A 16,553-nucleotide genomic window follows, 5' to 3' on the forward strand; every position below is an offset into this window, starting at 1 on the left:
TTTGATTTCTTTATCTTGGTCGTGGCTCAAGGCTCATCTCACTTGTTATTTTCAGGTTCGGACTAAACTGAAGGTGGAGACCTAATAAGGATGAGTGTGCAAGTGCCCTAAAAAAGACGGTGCATTTTACATTGTTGGATTATGAGAACATCTCACACTTCGTCCTCTTCTAATCTTTTTTTAGGGTCGATCCTGATCCAAGAGCAGCACTCCCTTTGCAAAGCATTAGGAATGCTGACCCTCAGCCTCCACCTCTGCAGACAACTGTGTGTCCTCAGTCCAGTCACGGTTAAAACCTCCACCAGTCCAACCCGACATTTCCGGGACGGCAGTCTTTTCATGACACTTCTCCTTAAGTCTGGGATGTGGAAAGCTTGTCTGGGGTTTCACACCATGACATGAGGTGTAAATAAGCACGACCTTAAGAGGGTAACCTTTGCTGCACTGTGTTGGTGTGTTTGGTCAGACAGGCAGTGCTTCTTTAACTTCTTTAACACACATACACACAGACCACAATGAAGCCACAGTGTATTCACATATCGTGGTCAGGAGACGATGTCCTTTTCTTTTTTTGTAGACTCCTCTTGTAGACTTGTAGACTGTGGTTCTAAATTGACCAACGGGGGAAAGTAGAGGACACACGTCTGCATCTTGTTTACTCACTGGAATGAAAAAATAGCCACTTTGTTCGCGCTGAAAAATGAGCTTCACAGACATGCACAGAATTTGATACCCATACGAAAACGTCTGTGCCTTTTCCTGTTGTCACGCCGACTACGACGGATTGTCTTAGAGAACATCTCATTAATGAATTCCTGATTAGGCTGCCAGTGGAAAGGAGATGACATTCACACAGACAGGGCACATTTCCAAGGGGCTTACAGTGAGCTCCAAAGGCAGCGAGGTAGAGATTCATCCTGCGCTGACCTGGGCAAACCTTGTTACTCACACTTTTGATGTGTGTCTGCGACGTGCGTTTGAGTGCAACCCCCCCTCGCTACGACCGGGCCGGCCGCGTCATCTCTGACTGGGCAGTTTGTTCTCTTGTGGAGGAAGCAGACACACCGGACTGGCCACACCTTTTACTGGCCATCGAGATGCTGGCCACACCTTTTACTAACCACTGCTGATGAGTAAATGTATTAATCCTATTCTGCATTAAAAGCTGTTTATGCCCAAAATGGGTCAATTAGGTTCCAATTATGAGCTGTGTTACATTTTTCTCATCTTTTAAAACACTCATTTACGAGTGAACAGTTTCCATTATGCTTTGTTTCACCTTGTGTTTTATTAGACTCTAAGTATGTTTTTTCTGAATCACAATATGCTGACTATAGACCATAATATACAAGAGGTGAGAGCAGGGTGTTCTTCAGCTCTCCCACCTGCCTCCTAAAACTTTGTGACGACCTGAAGCAGACTTTCACAGCGTCGTCCCACAAGGGAGGCAGAAGGAAGGTTTATGAGATTCTTGCAAGTCAGGAAATATAAGTCAGAGTCTTGGCCTCTCTCTCTCTGCCGTGGGTTTCTCTCGCCGTCGGCACTTTCCCTCTCTCTTTGCCAGTTTGAGCTTACGGAATAAAAACAAAACTTTTTCCCAGCCAAATCAACAATCCTTTGTCGACACTCACCAACTCTGTGCGTACTTTCCAAACAAATGAGGGGAAATATCATTAACTGTGTACCTTGCCGTGAGCGTCACCATTACTCACTCATTCCCGTCTGGATGACATGGACGTGCCAGCTCACCTGGGGCCATTCAGAGGAAGACGCCCACCTGCCCCAGGTGAAGTCAGCCTGTTTTGGGAAATGCATGACAACTGATTCTATTAACATTATGTAGCACGACAGGGGAATGAATGATCAACAGAGAGACTGCAGAGGTCTGTGTGGCGGAGAAAGGAAAGTCCTCATGAAGAGACCACCACAGCCCCCTTCAACGTACGTGCACGCCATCAGACAACTCCACAAATATACACATGCACAGAAATACACAGACACCTCGGCAAACACAGTCTGCAAATTGCTGAGGTGTTTGCTTTCGGCCGCTGCCACTCGTGAGGTCACCAAAGGATCGTGTAAATTAAACAAGAATCTAAGAAGCGTAATTCTTACCACAGGAAAGTCTTGACTTCCTGGCAATGGTTTCGCAGACACACATACGATAGGATCCTGTTTTGACACCACTGCTAGAAATGATACACTGTGCTCAGAGTCAGGTGTGCCAGCGTGAGCACAGCAGGGATGGGGAGGTTTGATTCAGAGGGTGCTGGAGGAAGGGCAGAGCAGCTGTGGGTGAGCAGTCTGCTGTAGCTGCTGAGTGAAGGTTGGGTCACAGTTCACACCCAGACAATGATTCTACCAGTGGGTAACAGGAGGACTATAATGGCATGTCTTCAGCATTGGTAGGGTAGTGGTGTTGTTGGGGCTGTAAAGAACAAACTGTCCTGCAAAGACAAGCAACTACTGATTTCCAAAAACCTTTCAGCGGACAAGAACACTGAAATCCGACAACTTGACGAAAACCCCAGAATGATAAAATATGTTATTTGTAATATGTAATATTTTATTTTGTTTTTTATGTTCACTGGAAACATGCTTTTTCTCCAATATCAGCTAAGGGAAGGGTCGTGGTTGGTCAAAAAAAAGTCATAGTTCAGATATGGGGAAGGTTAGACAACTAAAACTCTTGGTTGAGGATAGAAGAAGTTTGTGGTTAAAGTTTATTGAGAGGCTAATAACAAGTGGGAGGGCACAAACACCGATCTGTCTCTTAACATTGGTATTGCATCCTGTCCATTAGCATTTCATCCATTCAGACTGTCATTATTCAAACAGACTGGAAGACTGGATCAAACTCTCAAGTCCCATTTACAGGGCAGGAACTTTGTCTGATGAAGCAATTATGCATTCAATTCAAATAGATGTGTGGAGTTCCCCAAGGCTCAATGCAAGGGCCTCTTTTATTTAACAGTTATATGATTCCATTAACACCCTAACTCTAGCAAGAGAATGTAACTGTACATTTGTGGTATGAAATAATGCAGACTCAATTTTAATGTGATAAAATCAGCCATCTGCAATTTAATGTTTACATTATATTTGGTGGTTACAAAATCAAAGAAAAACTCATTTAAAGTTTTTATCTTTGTTATTTTCTAAACGTTTGAACCTGCAAATGTTGTGGACACATAGATGTCTCAAACATCACTAAGAATCTAAGAATCATCTCCCCTAAAATAACATGGAAACAGTTGCTATTAATGCATAATAATTCTGATTTGTAAGATAAATGGCTGGAATAACCAAAACCACCATTGCGGTCTTTAAAACCAAAGGGCAATACCAGCAAATATCATCGAAGAATAATTTCACGTGGGCGAGGATATCATTCCACTTTGTCTTGTATAGGACACTTTCCTTAAATTTTTTTTTTATTACCGTTTCTTCCGCCCCCACACGACTCTCCACTACCTTTTTTGGTGTCAGTCTGAACACGTCTCTCCATTTGGCTCCATGTGAGGCTGCAACCCTCCGTAGACCATTTGCCACAGCGCTGTTTTCTGAGGGAAATGCCAGAACGTTTTACTGATTGTGCCACAGGGAGCCAACACCGTACCCACATCCCTTTGAGTCTCTGGTGAGTTTGCTACTTGAGTGGGACTGCTGACGGTTTGATGGAGAGCATTTCGGACCGAGAGTCGATTAAAGCAAACTTACTGTGAAATTGAGTACAAAAAGTATCCAAATGAGAGAATGACTCACAGGCTGTGGACAGGCACACTGGCAAACCGTATTATATTATTTCCCAGCAGAAAAGTTTTCTGCATGGGGAATTCATTAAGAATCTGTGGAAATGGAGTTTTTCCAATGTTTTCCCCATTAAGACACAAAGTAGGCACATGTTACAGTTTCACTATTGAGGGTAAAATAACAAGTCTGTTAAAAACATCTTAGGAAACAGAATTAACATTTAACCAAACCACAAAAGTTTGGAGTATGACTTTCCCTATTTCATTACTCACTTTTGCCAGTAAATAAAATTTCTGGTCAGTGCCTTTCTTACAGGAAAAGGCAAAAATACCAAAAGGACGGGGAAAGCTGCAAAACATTACCTGAGGCCCAAAACTCAATCAGAGCTTAAAAACATCTGACCTCTGCCTCACTCCCACACTGTCTGACTTTTGTCAGACACAATGCAAACTGTCCACTCAGGGTAATGTGTCCTGTCCTGCAGCTCCGAGGACCAATTAAACAGACGATGATAGAAGGTCCTCGGAGACAAGCATGACATCATCACAATGTGTGTGTGTGTGTTTTTGTGGGTCTTTATAATGTCTCTCTCCTTTTCTAATCTCCTGTAATTACACAGCTCATCGTCCCCTGAAGGAATCCAGCGCATGACATCAGACGCACCAGAGGTTATTTGTTAAAAGCTGGAACATCTTTGGGAGTTCACACATAATCACGGAGACTTCATCTGACTCACGGGAGACTGCGACAGGAGGTGTGAAGTGCACGTACAGGTAAAGGAAGTCACATATCAGTGATAAACCCCCTCTCAACAGCGTCCTGTATGGAAAACAAACTTTCTCCTGATATTTATTTAGCTACAGTCTATCTGCTGAACCATGATTGACCTAAACATTGCAGAAATGAAATAACAGACTCACACAGCTATGACACAGACAGTAAAAGTTTTGTGAACATCTGTGTTTGTTGTGGAGACGATTCAGTCAGAAGCGATTGTCTCATAACCAAAGAAGGAAGTCTGGAGGTTTCTGAATTTACTTGTATGAAAATAGGAAGTTAAACTTGTTTTTGTATTTCAAATGGAAAATACTTCAATTTGCTCTTGTCTGCACAAATGCATAGTAACTGTCATTTTTGCAAATGTGGGCAAATCTGACGATATTAATATTTTTAAAGGACCATCTTATGGAGTTCTCCTTTTTATTTTTGGCTTCTTCTTACTTCTATTGAGCAACATAAACTTCTGTCTTCACCATGAACTAAGCTGCACAGCTCAGCACTGACGTATGAGAACGTCATTAGATATGCTGATATTAGTTATTTGCCGAACCAGAATATTGGACAAAATGAAAATCAACCTGCTGGTGTTGCAAAGAGTCTAAGGAGAAAGATGAAGACGAGGACTTTAAGTACATGAATCATTGGTCAAAACTATTTAATACAAAATGAAAGATTGATAAATAAAAATATGTGCAAAGTACCCAGGTAATAAAGGGTTGATAATATCAGACAAACTCAGCTCACTAAGTTATTTTTAATTTAAGTTATTTTGGTGGTTTGCACTGAAAGATGTGCAAAACTAAAAAGTTTTACCAACTTAAAAGCACACGTAACATGTTCAATTTCAAGATGTCTGTATTGTGTCTCAGGCAATAATCTTTGAAATGTGATCAGTTCACTGTTGTGTTAAAAACCATTACTGGTGAAAATAAACTGTGAGCAACATCAGAAAGGTTTAATAAGTATTAATAGTCCAGGGTTGTGTTTTCAGCCCTGGACGGATTACCACAGAACCTGGAAGGCAAGAATCCAGTAGATTTTGGCTCAGCTGCGGATCAGGGGATGGATCCAGGAAATGTTTGAATCACTTTCTTAAACAGTGCTAGATAGTTTTTTACATTTTCACTGATTCCCCAGAGAATAACTCATGGATCTTGATAAAATCAGTCTTCTACTGATTCTGGCCATTCTAGTTATTTAATGTTACTCCTATTGAGACCGGCCTATTAGAAGGTTATAATCATGTATATATATATTTTATGTATATATGGATCATTGCTTTACATTTCTAATGCTTTATAATATACTTTAAATTACAACAAATTATACTTTGTTGAGAACTTTCAATATTCTTCTATGTTACGGTTTGGCAAGACACAAATACAGGTAACGTTGTGCCACAAAACTGGAGGTGATAAAATCTTAAATGTGAAGGGAGCAGTCGTTGAGTCAATCGTGCAAGTCATGCCCTGCTCACAGTTCATATCTCCGTACTGCCATTTTGAGAGGAAGAATAACTTATGTAACCTCTAATTAAAGGACAAAGAGTAAACACACTGTAACATAGAGAGCTGCTTAGTTCCCTGTGTGTGTTACAGAGTTCCTTATTGACTTAAACAACACTGCCCCAGACGGTGAGTCCCGCTCAGACCAGACCAATGAAAACAGCGCCTCTCTTTTGCGGTTCTGTTCAACACGACCCCTCTTCCCTCTGCAAACGCAGCCGGCCTGACTGCACATCACAAACTCACACACACACAAACACACGCACACACACACTCGCATTCATCTCCTCACAGCCCTTTGCTGTGGTGGAAAGTCTGTCGACAGTGACATCATCACACAAGAATGGAAATATCGTCCCAGGCAACCAGTAACATCACAACACTGCGGAAATGGTTACTGTCATTAAAGCACCATAAGCATTGATGCAAGGAAGCAAAGGCTGTGGGGCACAACACCAGTGGAGAGCCACAACCCACACAACGAGACACACACGCACACACACACACACACACACACACACACACACACACACACACACACACACACACACACACACACACACACACACAGCAGAGTATAAACAGAGAGCTCATTTATGGTCTAAAATCTTGCATCATGATAAAAACATCGAGGATTGAATCATCCCTGGAACTTTAATTACGTGTTCTGGACTCCACCGCACCGGATGGCCTTTGTGTACTTGTCCTCTATTATATTCTTTCCTCCCATCATTTCACTAACCAATATCTCAAGGGAAACCTTTAAACAAACAGTCAAAGAGAGAGTGGGGGACTATTCCCAGATTCATTTATCTGTGCTTTGAGAGATAACAGTTTCTGGTAAATTCTAGTGCTTATATTTGCTCCCGACTCTCTCCTGTGGATTGGAAGCATATGGCTGCGTTGCATAACGTAGACAAAGAGAGCAAACATGGGGAGAAATGACTTCACATAATTATAAGAAATGGCTGGGTCGGTAGACTCGCTGTGTGGCTACAGGTTTGAATGTTGGCCAGTGGCCTTTCCCTGCAGAACCCGAGCTCTTTTGCACATGCCTGAAAACAAATGGGGTCTTAGTCAGTGTTCCCTTTTCCCAGGAATCAGCAGTTTCAAACAGTTTGACAGCACAGAGGACAAAGAGTTCCCCATCCACACTGCGGCATTGAACTGTGGAGCAAGGGTCAGTTTGAATCGCTTCAAATTACTTCATTAATATCTAAGGAGAAGCACAACAGGAGACAGATAAAAACCGGAGGAAAACAAGAGATCTAAAACATAAAAAACAAATAATGGCAGTATACAATTAAACTAAAATAGCCCTCAGAAGAGCGTTTACCTCAACAGTCTTAAACTCAATCAAGCTGCACCAAAGTGCACACACTTATAGATATCGGTTCCCTAAATATGCTATCTCTAAAGGAAGTGGGGAGGGGGGAAATCTGGATGCGCAACAAAATATTATGGATTCTTTCTGGGGCACCCCCCATGCCTCCACAAAGTGTCAGAATCAGTTGAGTATTTTATTTTGCTGATACAATCAAAAGCCAGAAAGCAAGCGAGTAAGTGAGAATGTTTTAATAATAAATAATAATTTGTACAGCACCTTTCATACAAGAGATGCAGCTCAAAAAGCTTTACATACAATATAGATAAAAATAAAATGTCAAAATGACATTCGAAAGAAAGGGGAACAAAAATGTGAAAGAAGTAAAAGAATTTCAAATTTAAAAATGTATAAAATGCTTAAAAACAGAAAAGAAATAAAGTGATACAAAATATAAGATTGCAGGAGTGCAGGCAAGAGCATCCTTGCTTTCTGAAAAGTTCAACTCTTGCATTTCACACTAATAAACTTTAATCTATAACTGATCTCACAGCGAATGAGAAAATACCTTGTTTGTCCTTTGTGTCCTCTGACTGCAGACTGTCCTCCACCGAACAGGAGGGGTGGGGTCAGAGCAGGTCACTCTGTCTTGTTAGGCCACCACCAGACAGATGGACACAAACTCTCTCTATAATGTGACTTTTACGGCCTCTGGTCGGGACTAGTGGTCGACACCACTTTACCAAACGCAGATCAGAGGGAGCTATAACATGTTTGTGTGGAGAACAAGGGATGAAGAAGAACTCTTGAGCTCTTGGGGAAGTTTAGCACCTAATGCAAACTTTTCACAGTATGTTGTTTTCTTGGAGGATTTTGCTTTTTACCTTTTTGTTCCAATGAAAACCACAAAGAACCATCTTGTTCCCCATTTGCTGTTTAATTAACTCAATAAAATATCCTGCCTTGTAACAGCGCTCTAGTAAACCCTCCCTCTTTAATTCATCCCTTTTAAGGAGCAAATTCAGTCACACCACAAGTATTCCTGAGGTGAAATGTGGCCGACCGGGCATGCAAGAGGCAGCGTGACTACTCTGACACCTCTGCCATTCATTTACACTTTGAGGCCGATGCGAGACGACCGCTGATTCAAACTCTGCTTCAAGTTTTCTGTCGGACCACAGCCCACATTCCACATATCCCAGCTGTCCTGCCCCCTCTGACAGAAGCAGGCACCATTTTTCATGTTGTATACATTAGTATTTGTAACACTGCAGGTATGAAGGGCCCTGCAGTTCTGTTTATTTCTTGGCAAGACAGATGTGTTGAGAGAGTGAGGATCTCTGCAGGTCAAGGGTACTTTAACTGAAGGGTCAGGACAGGGGAGTCAGACTCTAAACTGATGGAACACAGCTGTCCCGGCAGCTTGCATTACACTGAAATGCCCCAACAGCCCACGTTACCTCTGCCTGGTCACATTTAACAGGCAGCGCTGGGAGGTGAAATACAGTTGGGATGGAGACAGGGCGCTGAGGAAACCGTGTGAAAGCAGATCTCAGTCGAGTGCTTATAACCCCAAAGAGATGTTCACTCAGATGTGCAGAGTACTTGTACTTTCTAACACATGCAGTGCAGTACGCATACAAAAAGAAACTAGACTTACTGCCCTGCAGTTGTATGCGTCCAGCTTCGGTCCCTCCAGGGTTCCTGACGTATTGCATTTACAATATGGGGTCACTGTGAATTTTACCTTTGACCACTGAAATCTATTCAGTTAATCTCTGAGTCCTGGAAACTAGTCCACATTTGAAGAAGATAGTGAGATTTCATGTTCAAGAGGCCAGAACCAGGTTTTGTGAGGCCGGTATGTATACATTTACTGTATTTGTGAGTCTAAGATTAAACTTTGTGCACAATTTGAAGTTCCACCCAAGTTTCACCACCCACATTTGAAGAAGTTCCTCTATGACCTTTGACCACCCAATGGGTTCTCTCGAGGTGTTCGTGAGATACTGCATTAACAATAACAAAAGCATTTTTTGAAACGTCACAGAGACCTTGACCTTTGACCACCAAGTGAACAGTTGTACCAAATACAAAAAGACTCCCTGAGATATCACGTTCACAAGAATGGGACAGACAACCTGCAAACATAAGGCCTGCGGCTACTCATACTTTGGACTAAAGTTCCACTCATCAGCTGTTAGAGGTGGCTGATGAGTTTTTCAGGTACAGTATTTGGTTATAAACTAAAGTACTTGACAAATTGAAAATGTTCCTGATGGCAGGACTAAATGAAAAGTAGCTCAATCTTTCATGAACAGGGCACAAATGTGTGAACTTAATTAGTTAAAAATCCATTCAGCTGTTGAGGCGCCTCCTGGTGGCCTTGTAGAGCAGAAGTCAGGTGACCATCAACATGTCGATTAACCTCTGGGAACCAAGAATGTCTGTATCAAATTCTGTGCCAATCAAGTGGATGTTTCCATATTTTACATGACAAGTGAAAATATACTTGTTGTGGGCAGTACTTCCTACATCAGGGTATCGTCAAACCTAGTAGGATTCCTCCACTCATGGGGACCGAGCGGGAAATTGAATGGCAAATTAATGAAATACGACTTCAGATATTTCAGTCTGGACAAAAGTGGTGGACCAATCAACTCACATCCCGAGAATCATATGATCAAAATCTCTATTGCAGCAAATGCATGGACCATGAAGTGAGATTGTTTTTGTCAAAACCTGTTTCCATGGTCAAGAACAAACTGAAACTCAACAAAAGAAGGTTTACGATCATTTATCACCTCCGCACTTCATTTCACAACACCATGACTCAGAAACAAAGAATTCTCAGCAGTTCACGAAAACAAAAGTGGACTTATATGCAGTTTTTTATGCTGTAATTGTTTATGATTGTAAAACACTGTAAAACTATTTATCTGGGAGAGCACATACTAAAGAATGACTTCATGCTGTCATCCTCAGGCTCTCATCCACTGAGGCAGGGCCAGCGGGATGTGTTCTCGTCCATGGGAGTGATCTGTCCTCTTAAACCACACCAAACAACACCAGCGTTCATCTTGCCTTGTTCACAGTCTCCCCCTCTGAAATGATCTACTTAGAAGTGGTTTGCCATGAGGTCAGAGACTTTAAAAATAAGTGCTACGAAGGAATACGAGACAAGTTGTCCTCTGTTGCTTCCATGCAATGGACTGGAGAAAACACAGGTGGGTTTGGACAGTAAAGGTGCACTGAAACTCTGAGATCTGTTCAGCCAGGGATTTTAGTTTATGGATTTTTCACGAGGACTTTGTCCGGGGGCAAAGGTTCACATTCCCCAAATCACCAGAGAGAGGGTGTTTCAGTTCATTTCACACCATCCCAACATTCACGTTGAAAGAAAGCCAATTCCATCCTGTGTGATTTGCAAAGATTTCAGTCAGGCACAAGAATTATGTAACCTGAAGCCTCCCGGGGTCGATATCATGGCAGGAGGCCACGTCGCTCGTAACTCTCTGTCAAGTTAGTATATACTGGACAGGGTGGAGAAACACCATATGCTCCGTGGTCTCTGGAGTTACTGCAGTGCAAGCTGCATCTCTGGCCGAGATCCCGCGAGCCCATTATTGAGACGTTTTTCTTCACGCTATAATAAACTAAGAGGGATATTGGCATTTGGGTCCAGCTCCCACGATCAGAGCAAGAAAACACGATTGTTCTACGGTCTACAAAGGCTCCTTTGTTGCTATGCTATCAGGTCCATCTAGCCCAGGTCAAACTGTATATTTCATATGTCAGGTTAATGTCTTTACCATCCGTCATGTTCTTCCTTTCTGAAAACAACTGGCTACAAAATCTGTAATGACTCACATCTGAATTTGATATCTGTCGACTGAACATTACAGATCCAAACTTAACTAGGCTGACTAAAGGACATTACGTTTGCTTCTTGCCTTTTTTTAAACTTGTAAAAGGCCATGATCATGCAGTCTACGCTCATGATGCCTGCATCATCTTTTTCCATTTCACTAACTTTGTTCTCAAGCCTGAGAGAAAACATGTGGGAGGAAATCCTACCTTTGAAATTCAGGCCCAGTCAGAAGTAACAGACTGTTACTCAATGCACAGTGGAGCAATAATATTTTACAATGGACTCAGTAAAGAGGATATAAAGTTTGTTTTTTTGTATTTTGGCACCAGGAATCTGATGTTTGCTCTTTCCAACTGTTGTTTCAAACTTAATAAAAACTGATCCTAGAAGGTGTGTAACTTGGAAGCTTTGGAACAATAACGGGACTGAAATGTTTTATAAAATCTTGTTTTCATCCGTGTAAACTGCAACTCTTGCTCCATCCAGTGGTATGAATGGTTATTACATCCAAGTACTTGGGTTCAATAACAGCAGCTTTCTACCAATCAGACCTGATGGGTTTAGTTTTTTGACGTTATGAAGTCATGGAAAATGACTGAAATCACAAATCAGCACTGGTTTTAATGCTGAGGCTGATCTGTGCATTCAACCATTGGTTTCTCTTGCATCATATTTAGATTAAATGTCCTAAACAGGACTAAGGATTCAACTAAGGATTCATGTTTTTTCCAAATCACTCAGCTTGCCCCTGGTTAAAAACTGCATGCATCCAGATTAACACAAAAACACGAAATACTCTTTTGAGATATTGTCAAACAATAATACAATAAAAAATATATACTTTGATTCAAAGAACTTTGTTGCTTGGAAAAACAAAATCTGATGCCGCCCACACTGCCTCACCTCAAAGCAGAAATAAGTCAATTCGTTTCATACATACATTTATTTTATATAAAAGACAACAATGGTTGCAATATTAACAGTTATACACACACAGGACCATCACTGGAAAACCACGGTATCCAACATGGCCGCTAGGCATTGAACGATGTTGGATGTCATTAGAACATCTACATGCTCCTCCAAGTGCCTCTTGGGATCCTGCAGGGAGGACAGAAGATTGAGAACATCAACAGTGAGATGTGACGAAGACGATTTAAACTAATACAGTGTCTTTGGTTTAAAAAAACTAAAACTTGGATAACTGTATTGACTAAGTAATCAGATCCCAGTTTCTATTCATTATCTACTTGCAGTGACATTCATTAACTCTTCCTCACACTAACTGGCCTTGATGGAGCAATGTGTCATAATACCAAAATATTTTTTTTTTTTATAAACATCAGCTTACACAAATGTCTTCATCTGAACTTTGTTTTCTTACCTGTTTTCCAACATTCTTGATCGCCAGCTGCTCTGGGGTCATTTTGTCCTCTTCCTCGACGGCCTGAGTTAAAAACACAACAGTGTCACATCTCAAAGAGCCACAAAGTATTTGTATGCATGGCTCAGAGGAAATACTGAATATAATGTTATGGTCATGCAAGAACTGAGGAATCTTGTATAAGGGAAATAAAGCATGTTCGCAGATATCAACAAACTCATGGGAGGGTCACACTGATTCTCTGACTGCTGCACTGGAGCAAACAGTAGAATAAAAATGATAGATAAGTAATTTCCTCTGTGAAATCACTGTGATGTGATCTCTACAGTTTAAAAGTCAATATGAAGATTATTAATACCTCTGTATAGAAGGTTGATAAACCCAACAATAATATTTTAATCAAATGTACTCATCTTGATTGTTATCATGCAGCAAGGCACGCTAGAACCTTTGTTCCAGTTTGTGCTGTATTGAGGGCTTTTCTGATGAGTTTATGAAAATGATTTTCAGAAGGCTGTTGGATGAGGCCTGAAGGAGTTCACCTTATTGTAGTTCTTAGCCAGCTCCAGCATTTCCTTAACAATGGTCTCATTGAGCTTGCAGTGCTCGCTGTAGTCCTGCAGGGTCAGTCCCTCCATCCAGCTCTTCTTATGCAGGTTCAACAGCATCTTTGAATAATGACAGCCATGTTTTTCATGATTTAATAAAACACCACAAATAAATTTATTGTTAAAAGCATTATATAATATGTGTATTCTCTAACCTTCTGCTCCAGCTCGTTTTTCCTGTAATTGATGGTGATGGAGTAGTAATGTCTGTTGAGTCCATGAATCAGAGCCTGCAAACAAAAAGAAAAACATTGACTGAAACTAAGTAAAAATAACAACGAGCAAAATGTCTTCGTTCTCTGACCCGAGAATGTCCTCAAACACTGAGGAAAAATCCATCAGTAAATATTGAAATGCATTTAAAAACTTCTTGTGATCAAATTCAGTCTGAATTTTTGACAGGAAAAGCACTGACAGAATCAAGTGGTTGTATAAATCATCAATCTTCTGTTTCATCAAAATTGTTATTTGACAAACTATTCTGTAGAGACGAGGGGAACAGATATTACCAATCTATCATTTTCATATGGAACAATTAAAAGAATTTCATCTTGACTGAAGTTGATGGTGCCATGTTCACGGTGTTACCTGGATTGAGGGCTTGTTCAGATGACCCAGGTTAGATGTGGTTTGTCTGGGTTCATGACCCAAAACCATCATGTTGGCGTTGATCAATCTGAAGGCGTCAATAACAACCTGTGGAACACATGAAACCAGTTTACTGAACAGTACGTTTTTTCTACTATTCACTCTGGATTCACAATGAATTGATGATCTTGTGTTCAGCAGCAGCCACGCATCTTTACCTTTCCCTTGACGCTCTGAATGGGATCAACCACAACAGCAACAGCTCGCTCTGACAGGGCCTCAAAGCTCTGCTGAGTGTTGATGTCCACGCCAGACAACCAACAGCCAAACCCAGGGTGACTGTGGTACCATCCCACCACCATCTCTGGTCTAAAGAGCGACACGAAGAAAGGAAGACAGCGAATGGGTTTCAAGATATTTGTGAGAGACCAAATCTGACCAGAGGAATTAATGATAATATTCTGACTGCAAGTTTTACCTGCCGGTTTGTTTCAGCATGTCCAACATCTTGGCCTGGAAAACAGGATCCACTGCTTCAACACTCACACCCTGTAAGGGTAGAAAAAACAAGACGTTGTTGTAAAACTATTGATATCAGAAGAAGAACAAAGCATTTGTTATCCTACTTCATATCATAATGCAAAGCTTAATGAAGTGCAGTATGTTATGAGACATCTGGATCAGGTATTTTCTAACAATTAATATCATGAGGGAGAAAACATACCGTTCCTGACTGGGGCATGGCAAACACATCAATCACTCGCACTGTGTAGTCGTCAACAAACTCTCCCAGCATCAATCCCATGACCTCCATTGGTACACCAGCACGCCCGTGCTTCAACATCTAATGAATGAGACGTCACAAAGGTGCCATTAAATACACAAAACTGAATATGACCACATTGAAAAAGGGATTAGTGCAGATAATAAGTGATTACCTTGAGCAGGGCCAGAGAGGAAATGTACACCTGTTCTGCTGTGTCCACTGCAGGAGCATCTGTTGGTGGACCCTGAGGAGTCAAACCACAGTTTATTTACCGGTGGTTCTGGTCTTTCAAATACAGTAACATTGCAAATTAACCATCACAATCCAAGAATCATCCAGAATTTTAATTCATATAAAATGTAAAGGGTGAGATTTGTGTGGGAAGATATGAGACTGCTATACATTTGTCTCACCTCTAATATTTGCTAATGCTGAAAGTGACATTGTCTTAATCGATGCAGTACTGAATCCCAAGAGTGTTATGAGCAGAAACCAGTGTGGCAAACCAAAATGTTTTATCAAATATCATCTAAGAGCTTTAAAATACATATAAGCACTGATACTAAGCATCTATGGATTATTCGATCATTGCGTTACCTGGCCAAGGCCGGGCATTCCACCTCCAAGTCTCAGCAGCCGATCCATATTGTTTCTGTTAAAAAAAATAATAAAACATTACAAAGTCATTAGCAGCAACCTGAACTTATCAGATATTAGAGAGTGACATGTGATTATAAAAAGATCAGATGTATCAGATACAAATAAGTTGAAGAGCACTTTTGGATAAATTCTGTACAAATTGTTTACATAAAATATATATCTTGGACCTAAGATTTCTTTTTTTATTAACTTCAAGTTGTTGGTAAAACAACATCAGATAAAAAAATGCATTAGACAACATAATATATGCACCAGTCAGTATAATACAATATAGTGCAACAGCATCAAAAACTATACTAACAGTTTTAATATGTCAGTATTGTTTAGGCTAATGCTTCCTTTGTATTTTCTCTGGTGTAGATTCTAGTTCATTTTTATTCTTATTTTCAATACATTATTTTCTCTGTTTGAACCTATTCTGTACTTTTGCTGCTACATCACAGGGTCTATTTATCTTATGGTTGCAGACACAAGTACATTTTGAATTTCGTGTCTATAAAAGCCTGAATCTGTCACATCTACAACATCATTATTATTCTAAAATACCCAAAGAAATCCTGCATAGAAATGACGTTAGCGGCCAAGTGGCTAGTTAGCACCAGTTAGCTGCTTTCCAGAGTCACGTAAACACGGATAATCAAGTGCTAATGTTTGATTCCATCTATCGTTCAATGTGTTTTAGCAGAAATTTAATAACAAGAGAGGAACTTGTTAATGAACTGACGTTAAATCGCTCGGTTTATAAACTAATGTTGGCTTTTAGCATTAGCGTGCTGTTAGCTTACTCATGCTAACTTCGCCCGTGTCATCTCGGAGCAGAGAAGCAGCGACAAACTACCAGCGCTGACTCCGTCTCACCGTGTTTTATTAAAGTTAATGTCTGTGTTCGAGCCCTGACTCCACTTACCTGCTGTCAAATCGGTCGTAGGTTCAGAAGAACGAGTTTCTCTCTGTGATCAGAGTCAAACACACCGACTACAATGAATCAGCCAGATTCTTTTCTCAGAAAAACTACTTCCGTCGCTCTCGTGACGTCACGACGGACCACTGCAAATTCAGGACACACGGGGGCGCGACAGGGACGACACACATAATACTAGTGATGGTAATAATAATATTATTATTATTATTATTATTATTATTATTATTATTAATAGTAGTAGTAGTAGTAGTAGTAGTATTATTAGTATTATTATTATCATCATCATAATAATGAACTATTTCCCATGTTTTTGGTCGTTGGTCGAACAAAGAAAGGACAACAGATATGTAACTAAATGATTAGTATATATCGCTTATTATTATTATATTATC

General features: G+C 40.7%; 1 protein-coding gene across 1 annotated transcript; it reads right to left on the reverse strand.

The window, feature by feature from the left end:
* Positions 1 to 12,161: 12,161 nt before the first annotated feature.
* Positions 12,162 to 16,299, reverse strand: psmd14 (proteasome 26S subunit, non-ATPase 14). The gene is made up of 11 exons (XM_035163860.2): positions 16,147 to 16,299; positions 15,177 to 15,231; positions 14,752 to 14,823; positions 14,538 to 14,657; positions 14,292 to 14,362; positions 14,032 to 14,182; positions 13,814 to 13,921; positions 13,381 to 13,455; positions 13,160 to 13,285; positions 12,618 to 12,680; positions 12,162 to 12,334 (listed from the first exon to the last, which is right to left on the reverse strand). The coding sequence occupies exons 2-11, from the start codon at positions 15,222 to 15,224 to the stop codon at positions 12,236 to 12,238; spliced, it is 933 nt and encodes a 310-aa protein (XP_035019751.1). The 5' UTR covers positions 15,225 to 15,231; positions 16,147 to 16,299; the 3' UTR covers positions 12,162 to 12,235.
* Between the last annotated feature and the right edge of the window lie 254 nt (positions 16,300 to 16,553).

Source organism: Hippoglossus stenolepis, chromosome 1 (genome assembly GCF_022539355.2).
Source record: "Hippoglossus stenolepis isolate QCI-W04-F060 chromosome 1, HSTE1.2, whole genome shotgun sequence".
NCBI classification, from domain to species: Eukaryota; Metazoa; Chordata; class Actinopteri; order Pleuronectiformes; family Pleuronectidae; genus Hippoglossus; species Hippoglossus stenolepis.